The sequence below is a fragment of the Aspergillus saccharolyticus genome (genome assembly GCF_003184585.1).
Source record: "Aspergillus saccharolyticus JOP 1030-1 unplaced genomic scaffold BP01scaffold_1, whole genome shotgun sequence".
Taxonomy (NCBI): domain Eukaryota; kingdom Fungi; phylum Ascomycota; class Eurotiomycetes; order Eurotiales; family Aspergillaceae; genus Aspergillus; species Aspergillus saccharolyticus.
The window spans coordinates 1150057-1169227 of NW_020290611.1; the positions used below are offsets into that span (position 1 = coordinate 1150057).

The window sequence follows — 19171 nt, forward strand, 5'->3', positions numbered from 1 at the left end:
CGAATAGAGTCTACCCTGGCCGAGGATTCTTACTTCTGACCGTGTATTGACTCCATTTCGATCTTCTGCATCCTTCATGCGACAGCCTATCTCTCCACATAATCCTTACACGACTTCGGTCAAATCGTTCACTTGTGTAAGTCAATCTTTGATCTTCTAATTCTTTCCAAGGTTGAAGCCAGCTATGAGATGAGGAGGTCAGGCCTGTTCTTTGACCTTCTGTCTCCATGTTTCCTCCAACAACATTCCTCGGAGCACTGCACACCTCCACTCACTCACTCGCTCATCTCCCACAACAGTCCTTCGCCTTCAACCATATCACTACCGTAAACCTGTCGTGTTCAGCCTGATAGCCCTGTCTAACCTTCGCAAACTGACCTCTAAGCTCCTACTCTACTCCACCACAAGCAACATGGCTGGTGCTAAGACCAAGTCCGACGATGATATTCCTCAGGCAGATGCTCAGTTCATCGTCCGATGCCTCATGAACATGACTTCTGAGAGACAGGTCGCCTCCCTTTCTCTGACACTCATCCTTGACCCTGATCATTACTAACTCTTTACAGGTTGACTTGAACGGGGTTGCCGCCGCACTTGGTCACACCAACGTTCAATCTACTGCAAACCGGTTCCGCACCCTGCGCAAGCGTTACGGTTTCGAGCTCGAAGCCACTCATGTCGGCAGCCCCAGCAAGACAGACAACGCATCGGCTGGAGATACTGGTGGTCAAGACGTTCAAGTTGCTCCCGAGATAGCTACTCCTACTAAACGCAAGGCGTCTGTGAAGGGTAACCCCCGCAAGAAGGCCAAGGCCAAGGCCAAGCCGGCTTCGACTGATGAGCTCAACCACGTCGATGAAGCTGAGATTGAGTCCGAACTTGATCCGAAAGTAAACACGAAGAGCCGCAAGAAGGGTGCTGCTGCCCGCACCAAGCCTGCTGATAAAGGGGAAGCTATGGTTGCGCCTGAGGAGAAGGATGAGACTGTTCCGAACAACGAAGTGATCTAAGTCTTCTCAAGCTGTTGCCGACACTGGGTAAAGCTATCTTCTACGTCGCGGATCTGTTCCTTCGCTTACGGCTATTCGTACTACAGGCAAGTGGGATATTTGCTGTCGTTTTTCTCGATTTTCTAAATCGATCTCATGTTGTTGTCTTTTTCAGAGATTGGCTATTGTAGCATGGGAAGGGGGTTTTCTGCCACGTATGCAGTCTTTGCACTTCAATTCTAGCCAGTTATCAACTTTGATCCTTGGGGGGAAAAGTTCTGTTGCTGTTGCTTCTGCCTTCAACACGAAAGAGCCTGGATAGCAGATTGGAGGAGATGAAGTTGTCGCTGCATGGAATACAATGGGTTGACTGCCATTGCCTTCGCTTTCTCTTATCCCACCGAAGTAATCCTCTAAGCACTGTATCTCATTTACACGTGCTCTTCTAGATCTCAAGATTATCCTGAAGCAGGAAATCCAAACTCATTCATCACTTCGTCCTTAACAGATCAGTCTATGTCGACTCATCCAGTCCCCCCTCCGACACCTCACTGCCAAAACCCCCCATCCCACCAGCCCGGGTGTTAAGACTCACCCCCTCCCAATATAATCTCGCATTTCTTCCTATCTTTCTCTCACTTGACTTCTTTACCCCATCTTTCTCATCCATCCTCCCTCATCTCCTTACACACAACCTCCACCTCGCAATCAAAACCTCACCACCAGCCATCCACCAACACTCTCCACAACAAACCACTACAAGCACCTCAAAGCAAGACCACAAGGACCATCAACCCAAGACGGAATGGCTCCAAGCACCCCCTCGAGATCCAAACTCGCGCGCATCACGGCAGACGACCATGTGCAGTTCCTGCTCAGTTGCATCCGCCACGCGACCGGCGGGGGAAAGGTAAGTTCCTCAGTCTCAGTTCCTCGATTATTTCCCCAATTCAATTCCCAACTGCTCAGGTCTATACCTAAGCCAGCCAATCTCGAAGCAATCTCTCTGTTCCATTTCCTTACTCTGTCATGCCCCCCCCCCAACTTCCGGAGGAATGGACAGAACCAGGTTACCAAGGAGCTTGACTAACGAGACTCGACACAAATAGATTGACTTCACCAAAGTCGCTAATGAATGCGGAATCGTGTCCAAAGGAGCTGCGTAGGTCATGCCTCCATCCTCATGCGGCCACGATGCAGACAAAAAAACAAAGACAGACAAACAGACTAACGAATGGGCTCCCAACCTCAATGCAGAGCCAAGCGCTACGAACGTCTGCTGAAAGCTCACCAAATCAACCCGGCGGGCGGAAGCACGGTCAACAGTACCACTAACAATGAGAAGACCGGAGAAGATGAAGCGGATGGATCTGATATTGGTGAGGCTTCACGCAACAACGGTAAAGGAGGAGGGGGAGGGGGCAGGGGGCGGAAGCGCAAGGGCCCTGCTGCTGCTGCTGCTTCGGTCTCTGGACAGAAGGGGAAGAAAGTAAAGACAGTGCATGAGCGTAAGAAGAAGCTGGCTGTGGCTAGAGCGCACAATTTGGTGGAGATGACTGATTCCGGGGATGACCGGGTCAAGTTGGAGAAAGATAGTGACGATGATGCTAGTCTTGATGGGGACGACATGGCCAGGGAAGAGCAATTGACTGATGAGGCGAACATCAAGGAAGAGCCTGGGTTGGATCTGGTTGGCTTGGGTGATATTGCTTCCGAAGAGGAGTCAATTACTTAGAACTTTGTGGTGGAAGGGAATCCGCACTCTTCGTTTGGGATTCGGTTAGTGAGGCTTTCGTAGCGCTTTGGGTCCTTCATACTCCTAGAGTCACTCCTAGGTAATGTGGACCTCTAGACTACTGGTTGTTTAGCGAAAGAACTGGCTCAGTTATTTAACGCTCTTCGCCTTTCTGGTTACTAGGCGGGCGGTTTGTAACTACGATACAGTCATCGGTCTTCTAGAGTCGCAAAGGATGATTCTATCATTTCTCAGGGAATAAGGATGGTGTGCATAGAATTCGAAAAGACTCTATTGCGACCAAGAATGCATGGAAAATTAGAGGCATCAAATCTATAGTTGGTCGATGGCATATCAAGATAAGTGTGCTCAAAGGGTATCAGTAAAATGAGAGACCAAACACAAGGACAACAGCCATTTCGTCCTAGAATCGGGTATGGTTAACAAAAATAAATTCAAATGGCACGTGCAGGCCTTACGCCTCCACGGCTCACATCATCTTGTAGGGTATCACTGTAGACCTCGCTGGTCCAAGAAGAGTAAGGGATGTCCGCTTAGAGGTCTGCCATCACAGACTCCAAGATTTTGCGTTTATAAGTAGATAGAGCGCGTTCTTTCTTCTGCATCTGCGCTCGGAGCTTCAAGTACCGTTGCCTCCAAGTGGCTTCAGGGACGGCCCCCTCTGCGCCGTCGACTTCGTATTCGGCATCGGTCATGCTGTCCAGCTCCGCAACACTATTCTCCAGCTCGTCAGTCGTCCTGAGTGAGCCTTCAAGTTTGGTGCTATCGGGCTTGCCGATGTTGAGATTTCCATATGTCACCTTGGTTGCGAACCGAAGGCCGTATTTGTACTCATGCATGATGGTATACACATGGTTCGGCGTGCTGTTATCAGGGCTTGGTACATTGGAGGGACCCAGCGGCGTTGTCTCGATGTGGATGGTCATAACACTTTCGGTAACACCTGGATAGCCAAATTGATGTCCTAGACCCAGATGCAATGCAGACATGAGAGCTGCCGAGTTGCCTGGTAGCTTGCCGTAAGTGGATGTAAGGCTTGCAATAACAGATGAGGCCAAAGCCCGTCCCTCGTCCGCACTGAGAGAAGCGGACCGACCAACAACTTTGCCGCGAAGAAGCTCGCCTGCTAGTACACGCACAACGTCGTCCAATGTGATCTCTATTTGTGGAACAGTATTGCGGTTGGCATACGAAGAGGGATTGGTGACGCCGACATTACCAGCATAATCGTTGAGGGGTGCTAATGTCCCGTTTCGCTGAACAGTCTCTGTTTTCATCATGCCAGAGGCGCCATGAATTCCATTTACAACCAAGGTCGGAGGTGTCGCAAGGCGCACAGGGCCCCCAGGGTGCTGTGGCACCTGGAGCTGTAGTCTATTCGGCTTGGGCCCCAAGTGAAACGGTGTAGGTGATTGTTGGTATGACGAGTCACTAAAGCGACTCGCATGATCTTGATCGAGTATGATAGCGGGAGACGATCGGACTGCGGAACCCTGTAGGTGAGCAGACTCGGTGCGAACAGGGTTTACGGGGAAGGACGAGAATGGACCTGACACCGTTCCTCGATTCGGAGGTCGGCCCCGCGTCTTCCCATTGCTTCCGTTGTTGCTAGGCCAGGCGGATGACACAGCTGGGCCATGGCGTCTTTTAGCGCGCGTCTTCTCGCCGGTCGATGGTGTTACTGCTGAGCGTGGCTCTGCAGGCTGAATGAAGATTTCCGATTGATGATTAGTCCTGGGGATGATGGCTGAATGAGGATAGCCATTGGGCGAGGCATCGCGTTCAATAGGCCTCCACCGTAAGTCCTGACTTTGCTGGGGAGCATGGTTCATAGACGATCCTTCCGCTGAGAAGGACTGTGCGTTCCCCATCCACGGATCACTCGACTCTATGTCATCAGGAAAGGCGCTAAATGGAATAGCGCTGGTCGGAAATGCTGAGGTCTGCCCGGGAAAAGAACCTGGATGAATCACTCCCAAGGAAGTGTCGAGTTGTGGTCGTTTAGCGGCCTTCTCCATTGCCTCGAGTTCGGTCCGCTTCCGTCCACGTTTTGGCTTCCATTGAGGAATAAGAGCTCGCAAAGTAAGGTCTTCTTCAAGTGGTACCCCATCTCGATTTTCGCTGATGATATCGCTGGGCGGAAGCTGGGTATAATAAGGATGCGAGTGTCCCAGACAGTATTCGAAGAAGGCATCGACATGCATCGCGCGCATCCAGCGCTACCAGAAGTTAGCGCTTGAGCTTTGCCTTCTTATATGACGAAGCATCAGAGATAGAAGAACGAACGGACCTTAAGTCGCACTGCATATTGCTGAACCTTCTGCGTACTTTGTTTCTTTTCCATGCAGGGTGGCTCCACTCCCAGCTCGATAGCAAGTTGGATCCATGTCTTCAACTCCTTGCTATCGAGCTTCTTAATCAGTTCCCAGAGCGCAAAAATACTGAAGCTCTTTCCATCGCTTCGTGGAGGACATCTAAAGGTTTTTCGTAGTTCCGTGGTGTCCATCGTTAAAGGTACGTTTGGGTTACAGTAGAAAATGAACATGATATAGGCATCGTCGATGGTCGCGTCTGTAATGTCACGAGACGGAAGGGATCGGGCTTCGGCCTGCTCCATCTGATCTCGCGTAGATCTCTGGCGCAATGTGTCATAACCGGAAGGCGACAACGACCCTGCTTGGCGCACTGGTGCTGGTGCTGAGGTAGGGACTGGTGCTGGTGCTAGCGCTGGGGGCACGCCAGGACGTGGCGCGGTTGGCGACGCCTGTAAGCTGCGCGGGGTAGCTTTGCGGTGAAGAGGGGGCGATTTGGAGGTAGCAATCTGACTCCGAGCACTACCTATTGAGGATGCGCTTGTGTGTAGTCCAGGCTCTGGAGCAGGATACCTGGCGTACTGCTGGATAATCATGGGCGGAGGCCCGAGATCCGTCCGGTCTGGCTGGACAGGCTGGACAGGCTGGTTGATCACATTCGAAAATGAGGCTTCCATTTTGCCGAAACGCTGAAGGAGCGATGTAACGATGAAACTGAATAAACGAGATGGAATGCATAAGTATACTAGTAAGACAGCGGAAGGTCTCAGAACTGGAGGGCTGGAACGCGCCAAAATATAAAGTCGTATTAGAAGCAGTCCAGTAGGTGAGTACCTAGCGTAAAGCACGGGTATTTCGGGGGCCAGCTCAGTAATGCGCGATTGGAGGAATCGAACCCTCGTGATAGGTTCGTGGGGAGATCGAGTACACGGATGAAGGTACCTGGTGTCCTGTTGATGATAAGGTACTGCGACTGCGATGATGTACTGTATATATACACAACTTTCAATAGAAATGGCAACGCAACATTGTTGAAGCAATCAAAGCAAATGAACCATCGCAACCGCGACTGAGGAAATCAATCCACATTGTTGATCGCAAGAAGCGCCCGACAAGAAAGGAAGAAAGAGAGGGAAAAAGAGGAGAGGGAGGGTGGCTGGACGAGAGTGGGCGCTTTAAGGAAGGCCGGCCGATGGGATAATAGCCTGGAGAGGAGCTGAGGCCCGGGTTTCTATTTCGGGCCTTCCCCTCGATTCCCCTCCCGGCTTAGTCTGTGGAGGGGGAGAAGTTTTGATGGCTGGACGACCACCAGCGCCTGTCACGCAGTCACACCCGCCCGTCACATCAACATCCATCCATACCCCTTTTGCTCCGCTGGCCAGATAGTGCACGCACCACGTGACTACTTATTTAGTTAATGTTGCAACTGGCTACAGATGACATGACAATCCAGCAACTTCCCTTCATGACCGACCATCTTTTGAAGACCCGAGCCATCGCAGACTGATCATTAGTTTCGTAGCCGGAGATTTGTCTCCGTAGCTGGAACCTACTACTTTGCCCATAGACCCCTGCAACAACTACCAACTTACGAAGGGCCGCCGGTGACCCGTGCATGAACATACCTCGCGCGGCTCTCTGCCAATAGGTGTTCAGCATGAAAGTGATATGCACTGCGCAGTCTGTACATGCGTTCAGCTTTCCTGAAGATGTAGTCATCTATGTCTATGGCTTCAAGCTTGGGGATGATGTCACTGTTAACCAGAGCAAGCATTTTTCGTGCTTGAATCACTGGTTTCTCCATTGTCCCAATTCCTGGACAGTCTCAGGTCGTCACTTCAGGTTCCTCTACGGAGTAGTTCTAAGGGAGACAATTCTGGTGGGGATGAGCGCATGTGTTACTGTTTTCAGATTCGGAGTATCTTGAAGTCAGAGATCTAGAGGATCTAAATTCGAAACGATCAAAATAAACTCAGGGCAAAAATAGGAGATTGGAAAGGATTAGTGATAACGAATAGCTACCGTTGGTGGTTTAGTAGACATAAGCACTTGTGAGCACTAACTCGTAGGGGACGCAGGTTGATTTGTAGGGCTATCCTTCTGGTGAGATTCGACACCATGGATCCGCTCCAGCAGGCACCGGCCTATAAACCTTGAATGGAGCGAGCACAGTTAGCCTAATGCAGAAGAAGTAGTTACTCCGTCAAGCCTCGGAAATCGATCAAGTTGCTTCAAATCGAACAGCAGCGAGACGCATATTCCATAAAGGACCACAGCACTGTTCGAGTCTACTGCAGATCCATGATTTATTGGTTGCAGGACTTCAGTTCTTTCTCTGTACATTGACTTTTTCTTTTCGTTCGTGCTTAGACAGTAGTACACGCGAGTCATCTGCATTGGACTTGAAGTGAGGGGCGAGTGTTCTTAGCCGCCGGTGGCCTGAGCAATCAGGCCAGAAGAATCGGATGATCATCCCCTTCTACGCGCACATCAGTTAGTTACTAAGTTAACTACGGAGTAACTTAACTAGTCATTGCTCCCCTTTCGTTCTGCCATCACCTTCCGGCACTAGGCCTTTTCCGTCAATGGCTCACTCCTCCGTTAAGTCGTCACTGCTGTAACTACGTAACTAAACTCGACCTATAACTTGACTAGTCACTCTTATCGATAAGTTCATCCCACTCCCCCCTTCCGGTCCCCTAACGTTAAGTTAGAGCAAGCATTGATCCAGAACTGGGGACTGCATGGCAGGCGACTTCATCCATCGACCCCGCAAATTTGATTCCTACCAGCCTCTATTCATCTCCACCGAGCCACTGCCTCAAGGAGACCTTCATCCGATTACTAGCAACGCGTCTGGGATGACTAACCAGCTCGTTGCTACCCTTGGGTGTTCGATCTGATGCTAGCCTTTCCAGTCTAAGTCTAGCTGTCCATGCGACGCTATCTACTTTACCTCACTTCCCCTGCAGTGAGATATAGCGTTTTAACGTCGCCTCATGATGGCTCCCACGCTACGAACCCCACCGCGTCAGCGCCCCTCCAGGCAGTCTCGACCTGTTCGATCGAGTCGAACTCAAGTCCAGTCCTACCACGAAGATAGCAGTTCCGATGATCGGCTCGATGAGGATACTGAATCCGATCATGCACGCGCCGAACGACTATCGCATTCGCTGCGGCCCCGAGATTCTAATCGCATGCCGACATCGTATCGGGAGGAAACCACCGAAGATGAGTTTGACGATTTCGGCGACGAGGGCACAGACGCGATTAGCCCCAGTGAAGCACCCGCACATGAACCTCTCACATTTTCTGAAGGAAATAACCATGCAAGAGATTCTACTAGGTCTACTCGTACACGGACCGTGAGAACAAGGTCCCAAACGATGAAGGCTAAGCGCCCGACCAAGAGGAAGCGAATGGAATTAGGGCGGCCGCTCACCAAGCGTCGCGAGATCCAAGTCGATGCTGATCCTTACGTGGGTTCGGGCGTGATCCCGCCGTGGCAGACGCTCCCTTATCACATACTACTCGATATCTTTGTTTGTGCATCATATCCTCTCATTGATGAAAGGACAACCAATAGAAAGAGCTCGGTGCAATGGCTCGTGAAAGTCGCTCTACTATGCCGCGCTTTCCATGAGCCTGCCTTGGCCGCTCTGTATCATTGCCCTCCACTGATCCCCGCTGCCAAGTCTCACAGCTTGCTACAGTTATTATCTCAACCTCAGGACCAACTTTCTACAAACTACACCAATAAGATCAAAGAGCTGCATGTCGATGTCGAAGCACTTTTGTTCTACAAAAGTGGTTCGACCCTGGGTTATTTTGAATTGCCCAAGTTGCTGGAAAGGACCCCTCAAGTCAAAACCTTACGACTCTATCATAGTCATGACTACGTTGTCGGCCTTCCGTCGTGGCTCATTCAGCGCTCAAAATGGACTTATCCAGATAGTCTTTTCGATGCAGTATCAACAAGCCCCATTCGACTTCGTAGCTGGGACTGGAACAGCCGCTTCATGGAGACTCAGAAGCTTCTCGAGTTGATGTCAGAAATGCACATCCGACCCGCATTCCATGGAATGCAAGAACTGCGATTGTTACACATCATGTCTGAAGACTTTCCTCACAGCAGACAGGTATTCCCAAGCTCCGCTGATAAAGAAATAATTCTGGCCGCCGCCCTTGCCGACCTTCCCGAATTACGACGCTTAGAGTTTATAGAGTGCTCAATCGTGAATGATCACCTCCTGCCCAACCTCGCAACCAATCTCACCTCCCTCACGATCAATAACTGCGACGAAGTAACTACCACTAGCTTTAGCTCGTTCATTGCAACGCACGGCCGCCATCTTCGAGAATTGATTCTCAGCCACAACCGTCACTTGAGCATGTCTTTCATAGTCAACCTGGCTGAATCATGCGAGCAACTGGAGGTCTTTAAAATGGATATATCCATGCATGATTGGTCTAGTTATCACGACGTTGAGCCTCATTTTCGGGAACTGCTTTCAGTGTCTGAGATTCCGACTTGGCCTTCCACCTTGCGTGAGATTGAGCTCCTCCAGTTGCGGAATTGGGACGATAGGACAGCGGAAGTGTTTTTCAATTCACTTCTCAACGCTGCTTCTAGTCTACAAAACTTGAGGCGTTTGGTGATCAGCGCGATTCTGAAAATCGGGTGGCGAGATCGAGCAACATTTCGTGAGAAATGGAAGGGCAAGCTGCAGAAAGTATTCCAGCGACGAAGTCACCCGCCCGACCCGAGACTCCGTTCTATCCCTCGACCTTCACTATTGTCTCACTCCGCACCTAACATGAAAGATGGGACTGCGGACTGCGCCAACAACAACTCCGATACACAACACAGCGGAACTTGGACTCCATCCAAAAGGAAAAGCGCGCGCATTGCCCAAAAACGATTTTCGGACGATGAAGCTACTTTCACCAAGAAGAGGCCAGGATCTCAGGAAGCTGATAATGAAGAGCCACTCGTCATTCAAGGCTTGTGTGATGTCGTCATGATTCGGATCGACAATCAGCGTCCGACGGAGACTCAATTCAACGAAGAAGACTTCCTCGACGACGAATTGAGTGGGGATGAAGACTGGAATGGTAATGACATCGACGTTGACGACGGAAGACATGCATGGTAGCTAAAACAAGCACATGGTAAGGTTTGTTGTGCGAAGCACGCTTCCTGCTCACCCTTTTGATCTTTCTTACCCGTTTATTTTCTGATATTGCTCGGTTACTTCTTTCGATTCTTTGCCCACTTACTCCTCGTCTTAGTAAGTGATTGCGACTGCACCGCTCGCAATACTTTACCTCCTACATGGCTTCACTTTTCTTTTTCAGTTTAGAGGGTATATTATACACTGGCGGCGGGCAGGAGTACTTCAGGGCGTCTGGCTTTGCTGCTCGGGAAAACCACAGTACAGCAATTATTAGGGAGTGATTTGGCTGGGTATACCAACTTTGCTAGTGTGTTGATAATCTTTCGCTTGTAGAGTTACGTTTCTTATATCATCAAGGACGTGAACCTTTGCTGCCGATGAGGATATTAAAATCACTTATATTGGGTGAGACTGATATGAACAATACGATAGACACAACATCTCAAACTACCCTGCAGAGAGACGAGTAGGAATGCCAAATTCTTAGCCCAGCTAAGCTCTTTGGCCTTTCACCTGCGCAGTTTCCCCACTATAGCTGTGACTCTTTGGAGTCAAAACACTGTGGCAGATATGTAACCGCCTACTGGTAAACCAAGTTGCCGTTGTCGTTCTCGATGTGCTCGGACAGGTTGACGTCGGCGGGGAAGTACTCGCCCTCCGAGTTGGCAAGCTCCGCGCGCAGCACTGGAACCTCACCACCACCCTCAATGGAGAAGGATACCTGGCGAGCAGTCTCGGAAAAACCGTTTCCGCCCCATTCAAAGCGGCCTGGTAATGTAGGGAGGGCGGTTAGAATCATTTGCTTATCTGTCACATAGCCTATCATGGACATACCTTCATTGTTTCCGAGGTACTCGTTCAAATCCAGTCTGGATTCAATCTCGTTACCTTCCTCGTTTCTGAGGACGGCAACCAAGATGTGGTTATCATCAATGCGGACTTCAGAGGCACTCAAGTGAAAACTCATAGTGACGGCGAAGATGAGGGGTTTCTGGGGAGAAAGTTCAAGTGGGTTTGTTTGATAGATGGAGTGTTGATGAGAAGAAGAGTTGGTAACAACGGAGGGAAGATGGGACCTTCTTATACCTTTGCTATGGTGATTGTGGAAGGGGCTGATTCACTAGGGTCCCCCCTCCATCACCCAGGTGCATTCCGCCCAGGTGCATTCCGGCAGCATATGGCTTGGTCTCATTAGTGGGCTTTATCGCGCGACTGAGTGGGAAGCAGCTAGCCTAGAAGCCGTGTTGGATCTTCCGTGGGGGCCCCTCCTCGTCTCCATGTGGTGTGGATGTCTAGATGTATGTTTTCTGGATGAATGTGTATGCACGATGCGCATACATTGTATCAGAAACTGCAATGCAACCATAAGCGAACGGTATTCGGCCACCAAGCCACCTACGAAAAACAGACATATCCAAAGCGTGTACATCTTGATTGCATCATTGTTGTCCTCCAGTGCCTCCCCCTTGCCCCGCCCACCTAATGGCGGTCTTTTTCCCTTTAGAAAGGGAACCCATAACAGTTGAGAGGCATGTCTCAGGGAGACTGGCTATCATTGTATCGGCCACCTATTTTTGTTTCACTGTTGAAACTCTCCGTAGCAATCGGCGGTCCTCCACCCCACTTGCGCGCCTAGTCTTCTTGGCGACGGTTCAGCGGTGGACCCTGAAGGGTTTCCCATGCTCTGGACCTCTCCACCCCCCCCGACGGGCTGTACTCACAACTCGGTGAATTGACGGCTCTCTCGCTTTCATCGTCTGTCTCTGTTGGTTCCAGCATGAGAGGGGCAGATCGGAAGGGAGGGTACCGGTTTAGGCAGAAGTCTTGGTATAGCAGTTGGACTATGATTTGGTATGGCTAGACCCTTGGTCCTGTCCTGTCTGTCCCCGTAGATGGTGGGGTTTCCTGATCCCGGAACAGCCACATCTCCACAGGTGATGGCAATGATATTGGTCTCAGGGCCGAGTGCCAAGACGACGATAGCTCTTAGTGTATATATAACACTGGTGTGGGAAAAATGGCGTACAGAGGAAGGGAATGCTCGTCCGTCGGGTGGCTGAGTGCATTTAGTGGTGATGTAGGAATTGTTTGCTATACTACTCCCGAGTATGTCGCTACTACTATATGTGCTTCCCTTCCATAGCCTTGCAGGGCTGAGTGCTTGGCGTAGGGAAGACTCGAGACAGGGCAACACTTGAAGGGTCGGGGTGTCAAATGGTAGGCATGCCACTCTCAATCCCACATGTTAGTGGCTGGTGTCTGCCACTTGTGGCAGGGTGAGTTGGCAAGCGGAAGTAAAGAGGGAAATTGACTCGCACAAGGATAATATCAGCCCATGTTGTGGTGGTGAGGTGGAGGGGGGAAAGCGGGGAGTTGCTTCTCCCCAGGGTCCGAAATTTCTCCTGATAGGCTAGGCTAACACTAACAACGCGCAAGTCGGTAACCTGCTCCCTCCTCTCTTTCTCCCTCGCTTCATTCCAATTCGTTCACATTCTTGTCGAAACTAACATCACTCTCATTGAGCAGAGCCATTCAAGCAACTCCTGGTAAAATATTGTACTGAGAGTTTTCCGCGTCCGCAATTTCGTACCTCCTTAAAATGGGCTCCAATCCTCATGGTCGCATACAGCGACTTTGACTGACCGATTTCGCCAGGGTGTTCATGTCTGAAATGAGTGAACATTGATTTTCGACCGTCATCACTTACTTCTGATAAGCAGAACCTGGTCGTGTCACTCGCTGGTGCAACAGATCCGGGCACAAACGTTACCTGAATCGAGGGTATTCGCTTTCCCGAATCGCATGGCCCAGGACTGGCAGCAATCCGCGAAAACATGGCCCTCATTATGGAGAGACTATCAGCGCCTGTACTTCGCAAGGATATGAGCTCATAGATTGTCGGTCGTTGCAACGCAGTGTTGACGCGCTTCTATGCCTCTTTCCGCGTTCCAACAATGCCTACGGTAGTTGTAGGAAACCGGTTCGAAGCTCAGGGATCATCTGCAACACCAAGGGTTGCCAACATTGGTGGACGAATTCTCACATATACAGAATACCAGGCTCGCGATGCCATTGAAGGAGAGCATGGGCTATAAGTAATATGTTTTTCAGGCAGTTGTCTTCAAGAAACACTAGGTGTCTGGATGCTCACATATCAAAAGCGCTCGGTATGCTTTGCCGGCTCCTCACAGACTGCGTAGTTGTGAGTACGCCAGCATAGGTAGTGACTAGCAAGGGCCTTCCGCTCAGATACCACGTCACGTAGAAAGTTGTGTACTTATAACTGGTTAGTTAACGCTTACTTAGCAGAGAAAGACTGGATGAGGCTAAGCCCGGCCCGGCAGAAATCATCTGTGCCACCCACGCATGTCTACGATCGGTGATCATTTGTATCCCGTTTTCATCTGAAGCTTACGATAACCAACCCTGTCCAATCTCCTGTTTCAGATTAAAACAGCTCGCCTTCTGCTTGATTGGCCGCTTGTTTCTTCCATGACATGAACGCTGCGGTCCTGGATGCTAGTGGTCAGTTCGGCTACTACAATCCCGACTTATCCCCTCTCCTCCAAGTATGTATATACCAAGGAGGCTGCTCGCTGAGCTCGATAGAAGCAAGTTGCATGTCATCTACACCTAGTATCGCAGGGTCGCATCATGGTCACTACATCTGAGCCAACTCGTCCTTGGGCTGACGGGCCCTGGCCCCTGATCGCGACACCTTCAAAGACTCGTGATGTTGTGAGCATCTTCTGCTCTCCCCAGAACTATTGGTTTCGTGCTAATGAGCACCATTAGTCGGAACATGCTGCCGTCTACATCGCAAATGAGATGGCTTTTGCCCACAACAGCATGCTCCGGGGACTGAACAGTATCTATCTTCAGGCCTCGTCCATCGAAAATCCCCAGGAAATATCCGACTTTCTCTTCCTCGTACATGCGTGGGCAAGCTGGGTATCACATCATCATGTCCTCGAAGAGGAGAAGATGTTTCCAGGATTCGAAAGCGTTATTGCGATTCCTGGCTTCCTCGAGGGCAACGTGAAACAACACCACACCTTCCAGCCTTTGCTGAAGCAGCTTCTGGAATACAGTAATAACACACAGCCTGTAGACTACCGCGCATCTGTAGTCCGGCAGTTGATCGAGCAGCTGGCTCCCAGCTTCCGCCAGCATCTCAGTGATGAAATTACGAGTCTACTTTCTATGGAACCTTATGAGGGAAACGCGTTGCTGAAAGTCTATAAGGAATGCGAGGCGGAGGCAGGCAAGCAAGACAAGGTATTTCCAAGCTGTTTCTTTCTTCCTGTCTTCCATCCTGTTCTTTAAAAGTTTCCCCCACTTTCTATCTCTCTTATCCTAGTTCCACGCTGATCATCCTCGACACAGCATGTGGTGCCTCCCATGGTGCTTGGACTCCGCGACATCACCTTCGAAGGAGGTAATCAGTGGCCTACCATGCCACCGCTGTCTGCATGGTTCGTTCACTACCTGTTCTCTGGAAAGCATTCTGGGTCATGGCGCTTTCTGCCTTGTGATACCTGGGGCAATCCACGTCCGTTGAAATTTGTGAATGGAGAATCCTAGGATACGGTAGCGGCAGATAACACGCTTTTTCACTGATTATTGGCACCATTATGTCGATTTGAAGTGCGATTGATTGTTCATCTGCATGTGGTGCTATCATGACCACTTTTTGCACCTATGACCGGCAATGACGAGGGAAGTTTACCGAAGTGAGATAGGTCTACGTATTTGGGTCGTCTGGTTGGAAGAAAGAAGAAATATAGTGTCTTATAGATCAGATTGCTAGCGATCTCTGATGCAGTACCTTGGTTAGCCATGTAATGCCCCATTTATGGAACATGATCGTCTCGAGCTTCTGTGGAGAACTCAGGATTTGTTATCCGCGCCGAATTGGAACTCATATATTGGTTGGTGGATTGATCGAGGCAGTTGGAAGCCGGGCAAAAGTACCTTACCAAACTTTGTGTGGAAAGAACAAGAAAACCACCCCTCACTCACACCGAAAAACACCTTGCATTCCCATCTCCCCAATGATCTTCATTCCATCCCACTAGTTCTCAAAAGCCTTGTCTACTAGTAGCAAAATGGATCTATTCATTTTTCGCATACTGTACGATGCTTTCCACTGCCTCGAATCATGGGTTGCTTCAAATCCCCTACCAGACGCACGGGATATCCGCTACGTCGAACTTACGGGGCCAGTCGCACCTTAGCCGAGACCATTGACCATTCACAACCATGAAGCGGATGCTTGGTGGCATTTTGGCGGCCGAAAGGATCCCCGAGACAACTGCAGCACAGTTACTGTCCGGTCTCCAAGAAACGAGCCATAACTAAAATGGATGGACCAAGCGCCACAGGGGGGGCGGACCCCGAGTTCACAACTTGATCAAGGCAAACTAACTCCGGGATAGACATTGGCCTTGGCTTCCGGTACTTCATCCCTCTTGCACGACTACTACTTGATTCAAGCCTCAGCAATGGTTTGTTCTCCCCCAATCCACGAGGTATATGCTGCCGTGGACCTCCTACAGCGGGTCGGTCCACTTCCGTTCGCTGTGCCACATGCCATGGTCCAGACGGCCTTCCCTGGCGAGAGTCATCACGACGTGACTTGTGACTCAGTATGTGTCCAAAACCTGGCTACTACAAGCCTAGTATTTCGGCTGCTTGTAGTCACAAAAGTCTCTATGCTTATCTCGGCTCATGACAGGTGTCCGATGACGAGTTCTTAGACTATACCGAGGAATTGTATGTAGCTGTTTAGGTACTAATATATATAATCTTGTATAATCGACGAGTGTTAATCTCTTATAGAGTGAGTGATACTTCTTGTTAGATTCCGAGATCATATCGTATCGCTATGAGAACGGACGATGATATTATGCTTATAAAGGTGGGGCGTACTGGTGCGCAATATAGATATTCCACTTCTTTTGGTTGCCATAAGGCTCTATATCTCGCAAGGGCTCCGAATGACGATAAACAGAATACGCAACTGGATATTGCGTGTGCAGTATAGCTTTAACCTGTTTTTCCAAGCTGACACTACCGACAGCCACCACATGTTTGCATTGCTTCTGGATGACAGGCTATATTTGCCGCCAATCGGCAACGACATCTAGGTACGTTGAGTGCGTCTTAGGGGATCATCTTCAGCTTGATAACATGTGCTGACTTTACAATGACCTAGAGAGTGCTTTATGTAGGCACCGGCACTGGTATTTAAGCAATGTACGTGTCGAAGCAGACCGAGTGGGTTGAGAAATCTAACAGTGCTGGCTGTTTTAGTGACTTTGCGGATGAGCATCCTTATGCCGAGGTTATCGGTACAGATCTCTCACTCATTCAACCAAGCTTCGTGCCCCCAAATCTGCAGTTCGTGATTGACGATGCATGTGAGTACTGGATCTATCCCAAAAGTCATTCTGATTATATTCACACTCGTACTCTGTACGGAGCAATAGCAGACTGGTCTCAATTCTATCGCAAAGCTCTGAAGTAGGCCTATCCCATCCCCCATGTTCTCCTAGGAACGCTCCAAAATAACACCACCATTGACCACAGTTCAGGCATCTGCGTCCTGGAGGATTTTTTGAACAACTGGAGATGTCCATACAATTTCGGTTAGATGATGGTACTTTGCCAGACGATCATGTGCTGAAGATCTGGTCAAAGACGATGATTGAGGCCAGCGAGAAGCTAGGGAAGACTTTCCGCATTGCTGAATTTGCTGCTGGTTACATGCGAAACGCAAGCTTCCATAATGTAGTCGAGCGCCGGTTCAAACTGCCGGTTGGCCTTTGGAGCATAGACAAGAAACTTAAAAGTCTAGGAACGTGGAATCAGGTGCATTGCGAGCACGGTATTGAGGGCTGGGCTATGGCATTGCTCACCCGAGTCATGAAGGTAAGTGTAATTGATTCTCATTACATGCTGGTGTCTGCTCCATTTCCGACTGTTCAGGTTTGTGGTTGTCTTTTTGCGTGCTACTGAAGGATACGGCTTGGTGGATGCTTACAGTATTCTCAAACACTTAAGTGGAAATTTGCAGAGGTACAGGTTTTCTTAGCCCAAATGCGCAGGGTCTCCGTGATCCAGATGTGCATGCTTACTTCGAGGTGTAAGTCGACGCGAGTTGTGCATTCATTCATACTTTGCCAAGTCTAGTAATTCTCTCTCACGGTCTGTTTCGAGGGGATAGTGTCGCTGTTTACGGCCAAAAGCCTATGCATGCAATTTAGCTCAGGAGCTAGGTTGCCATACGTGAGATGTCTCCGGACACGCCGATGGTCGTACTCTGAGAACATGGAATCAACCACCAAAGGTATCAGAATTCAGGTTTGGTAAGTCTCGGAGCACCATATTAGATAGAAAAACGACCTCCCGGTACAGAAGCGTAACCTACCAATTTGTCAGAATGCTAATTGGCTTTGACCATTGCATATAATTGCCGCCTTTTCGGTAGGACAGCCCGAAGTGCATCCAATGCCGTCTGACATCAGAGTCAAAGGCTAGTTTAGGGAGAACAGTCGGAATGGTATGCACTTCTCGCGTTATAGGTTCAAGTACTTGTCTCTCACTGAGGTCTTCCAAATGAGGAGAAGCCGCAGCAGATGAAATAGATGCGTTAATCGAGACTAAGTGGCAAGTTACTCAGAAAGTACATTAGATGAATTGATGATAGCTTATCAATCTGTACAGTAGGCTATCTGGCCGATGTTGTCTATGCAGTCCGTACAGAATCACCTTGATGAATTTAATAGAGAAATCTACCTAGCTTTGCGGTGATGCGTTGTGAAGCCTTCTCTTGCATCTGTTCAATGAAGCAGGAAGATAAGCATTCAACAACACGTTATAGGTTTGTGTTATAATGGAACTGAATTAGTGTGTTGCTCTAGGTACTCTCTGTAAGGTAACCAGAAAGCCTTACTGTTGATGTGTTGGTTGCTAGGTAGTAAGACCTCACTGTACTTGGCTGTTAAGTGAATCATACCTAGGCCTGATCTCTTTCTTTTTACTTACTATATCTTTTTGCTCATCTTCCTCTTCTTTTACTTTCCCCTTCTCTTCCTCTCCTCTAAGACTTTCGTCTCTTCCTCTTGCCCTTACAAGTACCATACACAACTATCGTCTCGACCACATCCCTTGACTTCCACACATATAGTACCTCATAAACATCAGCTCAAAGCTTGTCTTCAAGATGCCAATGAACTGGAACGACACGGCAGATGCCAAGGTATGCCCTTCTTCCTCCCTTCTCTGTTTGGCAGCAACAACATAGCTAACAGCAAGGATAATAAAGCTGCTTCTCGCCCTCATGAAGACCAGCGGCAACCTCAAGCCCGACTACGAACGTATTGCTCAGTACCTGGGCCCTGGTATGTCTCAAATAGTTTCTCGCACCCCCACTGGATCCTGTTCTTCGAGCACCTTTTTCCCTTTATGAAAGCCCCAGCTAACCATCCGTATTGCAATACATCTTAGAGTGCACCGCCTATGCGGTCCAGCATCGTTTTCGGATTTTGAAGGAACGTGCCAATTCGAGAGAGACTGCCGATGGATATCCAGCTGTTCCTTCAACTCCCACTAAGGGTACCTCTGGTGCCCAGAACTCAGCTGTCAATGGGACTCCTACTTCTGAGAAGCGCAAGAGGGGAAGACCTCGCAAGGTGGACGGTGCTGATCTCGAAGTGCCCGTGACTCCGAAGAAGAGAGGCCGCGCCAAGACGGCTATGCCCGAGTCAGCAGAGGCAGAAGACGATTATGGTCTGGGTGCTCACACTAAGGAGGGAAACATGATTGGTGTTGTTATTGACAAGGGAGTTTAATGGATCGAGTCGTTCGTTGTGTTCTGATTGCCGAGCTGATGTGACTAGATCTGGTTCTTCAATTACTTATCTCACCATGAGG

At 49.5% G+C, this 19171-nt stretch overlaps 7 protein-coding genes across 7 annotated transcripts; 5 read left to right on the top strand and 2 right to left on the bottom strand.

Moving 5' to 3' along the window:
• Nucleotides 1-157: 157 nt before the first annotated feature.
• BP01DRAFT_396628 (uncharacterized protein) lies at nucleotides 158-1010 on the top strand (the record flags this gene model as incomplete). The annotated part of the gene is made up of 2 exons (XM_025578483.1): nucleotides 158-508; nucleotides 567-1010. The coding sequence occupies exons 1-2, from the start codon at nucleotides 413-415 to the stop codon at nucleotides 1008-1010; spliced, it is 540 nt and encodes a 179-aa protein (XP_025435920.1). The 5' UTR covers nucleotides 158-412.
• A 784-nt stretch (nucleotides 1011-1794) lies between these two features.
• BP01DRAFT_361958 (uncharacterized protein) lies at nucleotides 1795-2724 on the top strand (the record flags this gene model as incomplete). Its single annotated transcript, XM_025576202.1, has 3 exons — nucleotides 1795-1899; nucleotides 2099-2151; nucleotides 2247-2724. The coding sequence occupies 3 exons, from the start codon at nucleotides 1795-1797 to the stop codon at nucleotides 2722-2724; spliced, it is 636 nt and encodes a 211-aa protein (XP_025435921.1).
• Nucleotides 2725-2975: 251 nt separating this feature from the next.
• abp2 (putative ARS binding protein Abp2) lies at nucleotides 2976-6201 on the bottom strand. The gene is made up of 2 exons (XM_025572404.1): nucleotides 5036-6201; nucleotides 2976-4964 (listed from the first exon to the last, which is right to left on the bottom strand). Exons 1-2 carry the CDS (start codon nucleotides 5732-5734, stop codon nucleotides 3279-3281), a joined length of 2385 nt encoding a protein of 794 aa, XP_025435922.1. The 5' UTR covers nucleotides 5735-6201; the 3' UTR covers nucleotides 2976-3278.
• Nucleotides 6202-7879: 1678 nt separating this feature from the next.
• On the top strand, nucleotides 7880-10599 carry BP01DRAFT_9787 (uncharacterized protein). Its single transcript, XM_025580281.1, has one exon. The coding sequence runs from the start codon at nucleotides 8057-8059 to the stop codon at nucleotides 10211-10213; it is 2157 nt and encodes a 718-aa protein (XP_025435923.1). The 5' UTR covers nucleotides 7880-8056; the 3' UTR covers nucleotides 10214-10599.
• A 152-nt stretch (nucleotides 10600-10751) lies between these two features.
• On the bottom strand, nucleotides 10752-11452 carry BP01DRAFT_352473 (CVNH domain-containing protein). The gene is made up of 2 exons (XM_025573947.1): nucleotides 11069-11452; nucleotides 10752-11002 (listed from the first exon to the last, which is right to left on the bottom strand). The coding sequence occupies exons 1-2, from the start codon at nucleotides 11199-11201 to the stop codon at nucleotides 10815-10817; spliced, it is 321 nt and encodes a 106-aa protein (XP_025435924.1). The 5' UTR covers nucleotides 11202-11452; the 3' UTR covers nucleotides 10752-10814.
• Nucleotides 11453-13621: 2169 nt separating this feature from the next.
• BP01DRAFT_352474 (uncharacterized protein) lies at nucleotides 13622-15258 on the top strand. The gene is made up of 3 exons (XM_025573948.1): nucleotides 13622-13972; nucleotides 14030-14512; nucleotides 14621-15258. The coding sequence occupies exons 1-3, from the start codon at nucleotides 13889-13891 to the stop codon at nucleotides 14816-14818; spliced, it is 765 nt and encodes a 254-aa protein (XP_025435925.1). The 5' UTR covers nucleotides 13622-13888; the 3' UTR covers nucleotides 14819-15258.
• A 480-nt stretch (nucleotides 15259-15738) lies between these two features.
• BP01DRAFT_370555 (uncharacterized protein) lies at nucleotides 15739-17502 on the top strand (the record flags this gene model as incomplete). The annotated part of the gene is made up of 9 exons (XM_025576614.1): nucleotides 15739-15882; nucleotide 16076; nucleotides 16155-16167; nucleotides 16226-16267; nucleotides 16317-16325; nucleotides 16550-16759; nucleotides 16831-17199; nucleotides 17331-17381; nucleotides 17463-17502. The coding sequence occupies 9 exons, from the start codon at nucleotides 15739-15741 to the stop codon at nucleotides 17500-17502; spliced, it is 879 nt and encodes a 292-aa protein (XP_025435926.1).
• Nucleotides 17503-19171: the final 1669 nt, after the last annotated feature.

Bases quoted from the DNA above. Each gene is read 5' to 3' on its own strand.
- BP01DRAFT_352473 (XM_025573947.1), bottom strand. From the start codon at position 11,201: ATGAGTTTTCACTTGAGTGCCTCTGAAGTCCGCATTGATGATAACCAC. The intron at 11,003-11,068 runs GTATGTCCATGA...CTACATTACCAG, and splicing joins GTACCTCGGAAACAATGAAG to GCCGCTTTGAATGGGGCGGA.
- abp2 (XM_025572404.1), bottom strand. From the start codon at position 5,734: ATGGAAGCCTCATTTTCGAATGTGATCAACCAGCCTGTCCAGCCTGTC. The intron at 4,965-5,035 runs GTCCGTTCGTTC...AACTTCTGGTAG, and splicing joins AATATGCAGTGCGACTTAAG to CGCTGGATGCGCGCGATGCA.
- BP01DRAFT_9787 (XM_025580281.1), top strand. From the start codon at position 8,057: ATGATGGCTCCCACGCTACGAACCCCACCGCGTCAGCGCCCCTCCAGG.
- BP01DRAFT_352474 (XM_025573948.1), top strand. From the start codon at position 13,889: ATGGTCACTACATCTGAGCCAACTCGTCCTTGGGCTGACGGGCCCTGG. The intron at 13,973-14,029 runs GTGAGCATCTTC...GAGCACCATTAG, and splicing joins CTTCAAAGACTCGTGATGTT to TCGGAACATGCTGCCGTCTA. The intron at 14,513-14,620 runs GTATTTCCAAGC...TCCTCGACACAG, and splicing joins AGGCAGGCAAGCAAGACAAG to CATGTGGTGCCTCCCATGGT.